Source organism: Gadus morhua, chromosome 5 (assembly GCF_902167405.1).
Source record: "Gadus morhua chromosome 5, gadMor3.0, whole genome shotgun sequence".
NCBI lineage: Eukaryota > Metazoa > Chordata > Actinopteri > Gadiformes > Gadidae > Gadus > Gadus morhua.
The window spans coordinates 10,214,560-10,224,893 of NC_044052.1; the positions used below are offsets into that span (position 1 = coordinate 10,214,560).

Below are 10,334 nucleotides of genomic sequence, written 5' to 3' on the forward strand. Positions count from 1 at the left end.
AAAAGCAGGCTTTTCCTGTCCGACCTGGCTACATAGGGTATTGTCACGTGTCTTTTATATGTATATACATTTATATAAATAATACACCAGAGGTACAGCTAATTCAACGCCTTCTCACACAGTTATGTCATGGAAAAACGTAATCTGTCTTTGTGTTTTTCACCGTTTAACGGCCCCCGGCTCCATCCGCCTTTCTTAATAAGTCTCTCCGATGGAAAGCAGCAGTATAGCGGGTGTCGTTCAGATCAGGATTTTGGAATGTGAACATTAACACCTATTCAGGGCGTGGTGTTCAGACTGGCCACTTTTTTAACTGGCCTGTGCAACATGTCGCCTGGGGCCGTCTGTCTGTCTGTCTGCGTGCGTCGGGAGGATAAAGCAGAACGCTTTGGGAGGAAACAGGGCCGTTTATGTCTGCCGTCGGACCGAGAGGTGTTCCCCAAACTCCCACTCAACAGCCCTGGGAACGTACTGTACATTTTGCAACCCGGGATTCCCTCTTCCCGTGGCGAGCGAGAGAGGGAATCCCATTGTGTTCCTTCCTTGTCCCTCCACCCCTTCCTTCATTGACTGCACCGCAGGGGGAAAACCAACCTCCAGAGCCAGGAAGTTGATGAGCGTTTCCTTCTGCAGGTCCACCTGTGGTCGTAAACACAGGAGAACAATGAGGGAGGCGGACACAAGCGGAGCACGGCCCAGCGTTATCGCAATGCTGCATTGCATTCCATCGACGGAGCGGAAAACACACCACCAACACTGTGCTTTCTGCAGGAAGTTTGTTAGCGATGCCCTCCTGGAGATAAGCTGCTACTGCTGCAAAAAGCAAACAACCAGTAGCTTACCGCACGCACGCACACACTGTACCATCAGAACATTCTGTTCCTTCATAAAGTAAGAAATGTGGAGACTAAAGCCAGGGATATACTTCAAACGACAGGGGGATGAGCTTGAAAAATATGTTTTTGGATGAAAATGGGCCACAGTTGGCCAACAAACTCAAGTGAAACATCTCTAGGGTCGAGGCCAGGGAATGAGGTGAGCTGGTGGAGGGACAGAAAGCAAGGATGAGCACTGGTTGTTCATTATATCATTCATATAATGTGCTGAAAATGATATGAATATCTATGTTTAAGCATTCACAAGAACAATTTGTCAAATTAAGTATTCTTGGGATGAGTAAAAAGTTCACCCGCTTTCACCTCGATATTTCAGAAAGCTGAAGTATCTCGAAGGCTTGAACCCAAGACAATATTAAAACTTATTTTTCAATGTTTTTTGTTCCCAACGGAACCAATTACAACAGAAATTTGACTTCAGACGAAAACGCCAGCAGCCACAATTTATATAAATGATGTCTCTGTGCTGGGAAAGCCAATGTTATGGTGTTCAACTGTTGTTTTTCCAATATAGTTGTGAACCATATATAGTTTTGTATTGTTTATGTTTGATTAATCTGTATTACTAAGCCACTGATGCCATCTCTAACGGGCATGGATCATTTAATGGGAAAATAAGACAGCGTATTTTCCCTAAGAATATTTTACTGCAAATCGACCATGAAACTATAAATAAACAGATATATTCGTTACAGGCAGTGAAAGAAGAATAACTATCAAAGATTTATGCTTTTCATTCCCTGCAATTTCACATATGCATTCTAGAGATAAGGCAGGGAAAATAATTGTGGTGGGAAAGGAGAGGTCGGACAAGAGTTCAGAATGATGCACAAATAAACGACTTACGGCCAGAACCTCGATGTCGCTGTTCTTGTTCTGCAAATTGCTACCAAGAGTCTGCAATCTGGATTGGATCTGAGAACAAGAAAGAAAGAAAGAAGAGAGAAGGAGCCCAGAGGGGAGGAAGAAAGGAGAGAGAGAGAGAGACAGAGACAGAGACAGAGACAGAGAGAGAGTGTTCCCATGATGAAGACAGAGCAGTGGAAAACAACATCAAAAAATAAAAGAATCTTAAGCCTGCCTATCCTCCTCCTCTTCCTCTTCTTCCTCACACAGACCTCTCTTTGCTCAAAGCCACGGGGCCACAAGTCCCAAACGCTGTCTGTGACCAATATCCCAGAGAGTGGGGAGAGACAAACCAGACGGAAGTGGGCAAGAGACAAGGACGAGAGCTGGCCAGACATGAGGGGGGGGGGGGGGGGGGGGGGGGGGGGAGAGAGAGAGAGAGAGAGAGAGAGAGAGAGAGAGAGAGAGAGAGAGAGAGAGAGAGAGAGAGAGAGAGAGAGAGAGAGAGAGAGAGAGAGAGAGAGAGAGAGAGAGAGAGAGAGAGAGAGAGAGAGAGAGAGAGAGAGAGAGAGAGAGAGAGAGAGAGAGAGAGCTGATATTTGCAATCAATCTTGACAAAGAGGACAGAGGAGTTGCTGGCAGTGAGAGAAATATTCCATCATGAGATCTTAAGGCTCCAGACGGTTCTCTCACTCTCTCCGTTGGTCTCACGCTGTGTTACGGGACTGGACTTGGCTCACCGTGTGCGTGTGTGTGTGTGTGTGTGTGCGTGTGTGTGTGCACTAGGGATGTGTCGGTCGCGACCGATTCGTTACAACGAACGAATCCCGAACGTGAACGACAAGAACTGGTTCCCCAAAACAAGAAGAACTGGTTCTTTGATTCTTTTTTTTTAAACATAAACCAAAAATATGGTCACGTAAATAAAATATACATACGAACAGAGCTTCGTCTCCCCGCGACTTATATTGATTGAGTCTACAACGTTCTCAAAGATTCAGCCAATGAGAGGTAGCAATGGTGTTGCAATGGCACCTGGGTAAACCAATGACAAGGCGGTACCGTCGAATATGCGCGCTTTCTGTCTGACGTATCTTGGGTCATACCATTCGACGTGGGGCCACTCATATATCCCCCTACATTTTTTCGAAAATAGACTTGACCTACATCTGTTTATTGGATAAACGCATTTCCCAATCCCAGGAGTCTTTGCTTCATTCTACGTCAATTTAAGAACAAACAAAGAAATTAAACTGCAGTTCGTATTTTTTATTTATGACCATGAAAGTTCTGTAATGCCTGAACAATGAAGAATTAAATGTAAAGTGAAATACAATTATAAATTTAAAACCATGAATGAAATATAGAGAGTAAGCAAGTGGTATTACTATTGGTGGGACGTTTGGTTATACTATATAGTGTATCTTCTCGATTTCCGCGGGGTTTAGTGCCTAGAAGTGGTTTAAATTATGCTCACGGCGAACTGAACTGAAAGAACTTGTTCCCGGAAAAGAATCATTTTGCCCATCCCTAGTGTGCACCGACCTGGGTCTCATAGCGTCGCCTGGCACTGGAGGGGACCCTCTCCTGGCTGATGACGTTCACATTCACCGTCCCAATGCTCCCATGCTGCTCTGATGAACCTACACACACACCCGCACATTCACACCCGCACATTCACACACACACACACACACACACACACACACACACACACACACACACACACACACACACACACACACACACACACACACACACACACACACACACACACACACACAAAAGTACTCTCTAACTACCATCTCTCCTGATGTCATTCTGCTGAAGGCCATTGTTACATTTTCCAGGAAAACCTGTTGCTTTCAACAGCGAACCGCAAGGCCGAGGCCACGCCCATACCCCAGAGGACGACTATGAAAGCGGCCCTGTGCTGAACAATTGTTCAGACCATTAAAGTGTGGCTATGTGCATGTGTCTGAAGGGGGAATTGTGCAGCGCAGCGGTGTGAAATCTCACACTTCGGACTTTAAACAATTTCGGGGCTCATTGAGAAAGTCACTCCGGAAAAACGACCGGTTCAGTCGGTTCAACGTCTAAAAATATAACGTCAAACAAGCACACAGCTCCTCCCAAATATCCGCTGTCGCACATACGCAGCTAATTCATTTCCTGAAGTACAACCGGGACCTTAACGTTGACCAAGCGCTCCTTATAGTGGTGATTTGAGATTCCACCGCAAGTGTATCTAGAGAGAGAGAGAGAGCCCCCCCTGTGACCTTAACCCCGGAGGTGTAAACACGGTGCTCCACACTGGTGGTGTGTGTTCATAGATGTTCTATACGTCTTGCATTCACCAGGATGGTCTTCAGCAGGGCTGCTCACGGCCTTACCTGAGGAGTTGGGGATGGACCCTTTAGGGTTCTGGAGCGAGATGCCATCACAGGTTTCCCTAGTGGGCGTGTGGGTGGAGAAGGGGTGGAAATGTGAAAGACATCTCGACAAGCCATTATCTTCCTTCTTTCTTTTAATTCAAAGTCACACTCTGTGAGGTAGAGCCCCCTCCTAGTTGGTCGCTAATCTCGGATCCAGAAGTTTGACGATGCTATAGACGAACTCCTGGAGGGGAGAGCCCACCGTAACTATCAAAGACTAATAATATCAACAACAAATATATCTCCGCATTTTCTACAATGTATTTCTAAATTTTCTTCAATGTATTTCGAAAACGAATTTGTTTTATTTGAGTTCAAATGTTACACATCGGGACTTCCAGCGAGGTGCACATTAGACGGGGAAGACGCTCCGCTTGGTTACCTGCCGCTCCTCTCCTCCAACAACCTGGTTCGGTACTTCTGGAGGACGTGGTCCACCAGGTCGCCCTCAGGAATGCGTTTCTCCGACTGTCGGTCCTTCTCCAAGGACTTCACCTGCGGACACATGTCCGGTCGAAAAAGTTTTGTATCGCGAGTCCCCGCCTCCCTCCTCAATTAACGTAGCAGCGCTGACATCTCACACATAACCGTGAGATGCCAACGAGCCCTGCCGACTGCATGCCGTTTAACGCCAAACTTCCCCCTTCCTTAGTACAGGTTCTTGTTTGGCACGGCTTTGAAACGTGCGGGCGTGCCTACCTTGATGTAGTTGCCCTCCTTGTCATTAACCAGAGCCATGGAGGTGATGCCAGCCTGCCTGCACTGCTCCAACAGCGCCTCCTGAGACTACAACAGACACAAGGGGAAAAAAAAGTAAACAACCTGACATTCCCAGCGAGTGTGGAGTTTCCTGCTGCAGCCAATCGATACAGAGCCGATTGTCCAGGAGTCTAATTTCCCAGCAGACGAAAAAAAAAAGGCAATTATTCGTCGAGTTATCGCATATCATGCCCTTTTCCTTTTCTGCGCAGGGTGTGTTGGGGGGGGGGACACGCTTCGCTATGGTGGTCCGCTGAGGGGAGCATGCCGCTTGGCAGGCTGCCATTTTCTGCGTGCAGTCCTCAAGAGGGCGCCGTGCGTGCGTCGGTCCGTCTGTCTGACACATGGAATCCAGTGTAGACAGATTGAACACAGTGTGCCAATAGCATGCCAAGAAGGGGGAGGAGGGATGGGGAGGGGGGGGGGGGGGGCTAGTACGCAATTGTCCAGGGGCTGAGTGTCATCATCGACCCCCCCCCCCCGGTGGGTTACGTGAGCGGTTGCGTCCTTCAGAAAGCCTAATTCAATTGGAGAGACATCCAATAAAATTCCCGTTGTCCCCAGTCGCCAAATTGACGTGTGGGCCAACCCAGAGACACACGGACGGCTGACGGACGCGCGCTTGGCCACAGCCCTTCCATTGGAAACATCAAAGCATGTAAAGGAGAGTGATGGCGGCCATGTGGCGTCCTGTTGCTCAACGGGCACGGTCGGCGGGCTGGGGCTTTCTCCTGGAACCGGTGCACACAGACGGCACCCCTTGCCCCTGTGCCAAGGCCTGCCTGTGTGTGTGTGTGTGTGTGTGTGTGTGTGTGTGTGTGTGTGTGTGTGTGTGTGTGTGTGTGTGTGTGTGTGTGTGTGTGTGTGTGTGTGTGTGTGTGTGTGTGTTCAACCATGTCAAATGTGGCTGTGTGATTTATCCCCCTCAGACACCGCCAGGCGTTTGCATCTGGCCACTCCGTCACACACGTCTGACCGAGTGGCACCGAACAAGCCCTGCACTGTGTGTGTGTGTGTGTGTGTGTGTGTGTGTGTGTGTGTGTGTGTGTGTGTGTGTGTGTGTGTGTGTGTGTGTGTGTGTGTGTGTGTGTGTGTGTGTGTGTGTGTATCTTCCATTCACGCTAGCACCGAAGCGTCACCTTTTCTGGACAAAGAAAACAAGTAAGAAAACTCAATAAAAGTGGGTTAGCCGGTGTTGCCCGAAGGCACGCGGGCAGCTTGGGGCCACATGTCTCCTTGGCTTCATAGCGTAGCTCAGGTTGGTTCCAACCAGTGTTGTTTTGTTTTAGATTTTCTTGAATCCGTTTATATTTGAATTGTATAACTATATTATATTGTATTTCCAGTGATATTTAATAACGTTTCATTGTAGTTTCAGTTTTATCTTCAGGAGTTCTTTGTCTCTGCTATTTCAGTATCAGTTTTGCTATAATTTTCTTTTCTTTTTTTATAAAAACAAATCATTATATCACCGCTGGCCTGATCCATCAGATTCCAACTTGATCCAGGTCTTGGACCACAGAGGTTAGCTTAGATTAAGGCCAAGTCTTACCTCGCAATTGCAGTGTATTGTAAACAGGAACCAAAAAAGGCTGATGTTAAACGCATGTATCGTCTTTCTATTCCTTTTTAAAGTTCAGTTATATTTTTCTGCAGAGCCACATTCAGTTTCTTTTTCAGCGAACAGAGGGCTTTCTCCAACAGCTTTCGTTGTTTTCAGTTTCAGTTCTGGTGCACCACTGATCACCCTGGGTCCAGCCTTATACATGCTTGGTTTCAACGCACTCAGGCCAATGAAAGGTCCAAGGAGCGTGCAACCGTCCAGAGAGGTCGAGGCCTGGCATGGAGGGGGTTCGCTATGAGTAGACCACCCCACCGCTCTGCCCCCGGTCCACCTCAACGTGCGGCCCTGGTTAAAGGGGATCCAGGTCCATATCGTCCACCTAATGTGGGCCTGGAAGGGATGGCTGAGCTGTCTGATGGTCCCAGGAGCCCAACGTCTCCCGTTTCGAGCCAGGAGAAGATCTTTTTGAGGGATTGGGGGGGGAGGTTGTCCCCCTGGTGTTTTTTTACTGAATATATGTCCAATTATGTGCAACAATGAAAACAGCGAAACCAAAGAAGGTCATCATTGGAAAAGAGAGAAGAGAGAAGAGAGAAGAGAGTAGAGAGTAGAGAGAAAGAGAGAAGAGAACAATAACAGGTTCTAGCGAGGGACGGATTAAAGGGAGAAAAAAATGAAAAATGATAGGACTTTAGAATAATCACAGGTGGTGGAAAAAAGAAGACGCCTCAGCAGAAATATAAAGCCAGGGACTGGGGGAGGGTGGGGATGCTGTAATAACACACCACTTCCAGACAAACACACACACACACACACTGTCACACAAACATGGAGAATGTGACAGAGCTGTGGCATCGGTTCCTTGGAAGATCCTAGCCCTTTACCGGAGAGCGACAAATAACTTTGCTTGGACTGGTCGAGCTCTTTCGTGATTATTCCCCAATCATCCCTTGGTTTTCCGCAACTCCAAAACACACACTCAGTAAAATGTAGCTCAGTTAAAGACAACTCATTACGTCAGCTCTCCATAAGGCCTCTTAATCCTCCATTAACGCTAAGCACAGAACGAGGGGCGCACTATTAGGCTGTCTACCCTTTAGATTCCAACCATGATTACAATGGTGCGCCCTCTGCAGGGGAAGTGCTGTCATTACACAACAAACAGGACACATGGTTTGAGGATCTTCCTCCATGTGGTTGAAGTCCACATTATTATTAATAATAACCACCATGGCAGTAAGTATGTGTATCTGTGGCATATTGCAATGAACGGTTCCACAAATGGCGCCCATGAGGCCCAGTGTGCTAAACCCAGTGCTTTCACCGTGTCTAGATGTCTGATGTCTTCATAGTGAACCGCTCGCCAGGGTCGCAAAATATTGTGAGCCATATTGTTGCTACTATTCCCTCCCCTTGTTTCTGGTGCTGGCCGGTGTAGAATGCCTCACCACCACGGACCACCTGTGGCGGGCATTCTGGAGCAAGACCCCAGCATGCACCTGCTGAAAGACTCCTTTAAAATAGTTTGTGTCTTATAACATGATGATGATGATGATGAGGATGATGAGGGAGATCAAGAGGAAGAGGATGATGAGGAGGAGGAAAGTGAGGAGGAGGATGATGATGATGATGATGATGTTGCGCGAGCGCACCGACCTGTGAGACGTCGTAGGCGATGTCGGCAGGCACGCCGGCGCTCCACAGCTTCTGGACCACGGTGATGGCGCGAGGGACGGAGACGTGGCCCACCGGCACCACCAGCACGTCACAGGAGCTCACCGCCGGCTGGCACCGGAAAGACAGAACAACAACACGGCTGAGTGGTGCAAATTTAGATTTACCAGTTAGGGCGAGACGCTTTTTATCCAAAGTGACTCGCAACGGTTCTCTTACACACATGCACACACCGACGGCGGAGTCCACCATGCAAGGTGACTGCAAGCTTGTCGGGAGCAGCTAGGTTTAGGTGTCTTGCTCAGGAGCCGGGGATCAAACTAGCAACCTTCCGGTTACAAGAAAACCCGCTCTACCTCCGGAGCTAAGCCGACCCCCGAGTGCCACCGGGGACACCCATGCTAACCGTACACTGTATTGGGATTTTGCAAAAGCAATGGATTGTTGTATTGTGACATCTTTGATAAAAGTGAACGCCAAATACATGTAAACATATAGACAATTGTTTTTTGTTGTTCTTCATAGAATGCTCAAATGCTGTCCTGTGGTGAGCTGTTCCAGGAACCAGGGAGACCGAATACGCACTGCTGGTGCTGCCGTCATATTGCATGAAAAATATAAACCTAAAATAACTTACAGTGAAGCGAGGCGGAGTGATGATAGTTATTAGCATGTCGCTAAAAGTGGCAGAGCCTTGGGCAAAAAGGCATCATTAAAGTTGAAAACCTGTCTGCTGCACCTTCATTATAAATAATGATGAATATCAGAACAGTGCGTGCGTGTGCGTGTGCGCCTGCGTGCGTGTGTGCGTATGCCTGGAAGCTCACCGGCTCCTCCATGCTGGCCATGGCAGCACACACTTTGTCCAGGGCCACACTGGCCCCTACTGCAGTCGGGGCCGGAGTGGTGGAGGCTGGCCCACGGAACTCCAGCACCTGCCAATCAAACACAATCAATACAAGATCAAACACAAAGACCTCACGTCAGACAGGACTCGTGGACTACCTGCCTTGGCTTTGCCGCGTGGGTTATACACACGTTGTGGAGAGCGGCCGTTTAAGGCGTTGGCCAGATGTGGTCCACGTGTCGTTGCTCCCCAAGAGTAAACGTGAAAGCACCATGTCTGATAGTGGCCGTAAAAAGATTAAGCACTGCAGCGTCGTTTTACGAGACACTGGTCTGTCGGTGATCGCTGCTCCCAGGCCACGGACCCGGCGATACGAGGCTGCTGACGCAACGTTTGAGGGTCTGGGGCGGGGAATCTGGGCTGATGTCGGCTGTGATTGTGGTGCTTTGGGGGGACCCCCATAGAGTCGGGTGTGGGCAAGATTTTTTTTTAAACATGTTTGATATTATCGGCCCGACCTGCATCGTGTGGGGGGACTGATGTAATAAACGGCCTCTTCCTCGTTACCAAAGACTCAGATAGCTGCATTCAAATGATATAATAATTAATCAGACATAAACCCACAATTTCCTTCCTTGTCATTTTGAATGGCTTAAACTGCTGCTCAACTACCAAAGTGCTTTTGTCTAACCCTGCAACGGCTTGAAACGGTGCACCAGACGTTTGTGTCAGTAGAGTGGGGTCAATAAATGTATGTACCATTTGTTTGGTTTGTTTTGTATATTTTTGTTTTTAACTGTGAATATTGAAGTATAGACCGGACATCAATGGAACAGACTCGCTGCTACAGTAAAATATGTGATCAAACAGAACATAATAAATCAGTGATGAACGGACGATCTAACTACAACAGAAGGTCTCTCTGTACGTCTGACTGTCCTTTGATTTGCTGGACCACCGTTCATCCGATCGACTTCACACCTGGCGAGTGTATTGCTGAGGGGCCAAAGAACCACTGTGTCTGAACTGAAGTCGTTTGGATGAGCGATACTCGAGAAAGTTGCAAAGAGCAACACAGGAGGCCAAGAAAACGTCACGTTCCGAACCAGCACGTTTTTGAAATGGCACTCCAATAGTATACTGGAATACACAAACATACACAAATATGCCGTTACTTAAAATGAATGCAAATGATGTTAGCCTGGCCAGGATGAGCTCATTCCGGTCTATGGAAGTGGATGAGATTCCGCTCGATTGGCGAATTTTCAGAGAAGGCTAGGAGGATCTGGTAGAAGAGTTTCATGTGTGGAACC

The 10,334-nt window shown here is 47.9% G+C and overlaps 1 protein-coding gene across 4 annotated transcripts in view; it reads right to left on the minus strand.

Moving 5' to 3' along the window:
- Positions 1 to 10,334, minus strand: part of eif2ak4 (eukaryotic translation initiation factor 2 alpha kinase 4) — a 28,462-nt gene that overhangs the window by 3,480 nt on the left and 14,648 nt on the right. The window contains exons 30-37 of one of the 4 annotated variants that reach the window (XM_030357199.1): positions 9,002 to 9,109; positions 8,157 to 8,285; positions 4,877 to 4,963; positions 4,560 to 4,672; positions 4,136 to 4,194; positions 3,288 to 3,385; positions 1,743 to 1,811; positions 595 to 639 (exon numbers count right to left, since the gene is read on the minus strand). In XM_030357199.1, the coding sequence (XP_030213059.1) occupies positions 595 to 639; positions 1,743 to 1,811; positions 3,288 to 3,385; positions 4,136 to 4,194; positions 4,560 to 4,672; positions 4,877 to 4,963; positions 8,157 to 8,285; positions 9,002 to 9,109 (708 nt within the window). The other 3 variants (XM_030357198.1, XR_003976837.1, XM_030357200.1) reach the window with 3 other exon arrangements.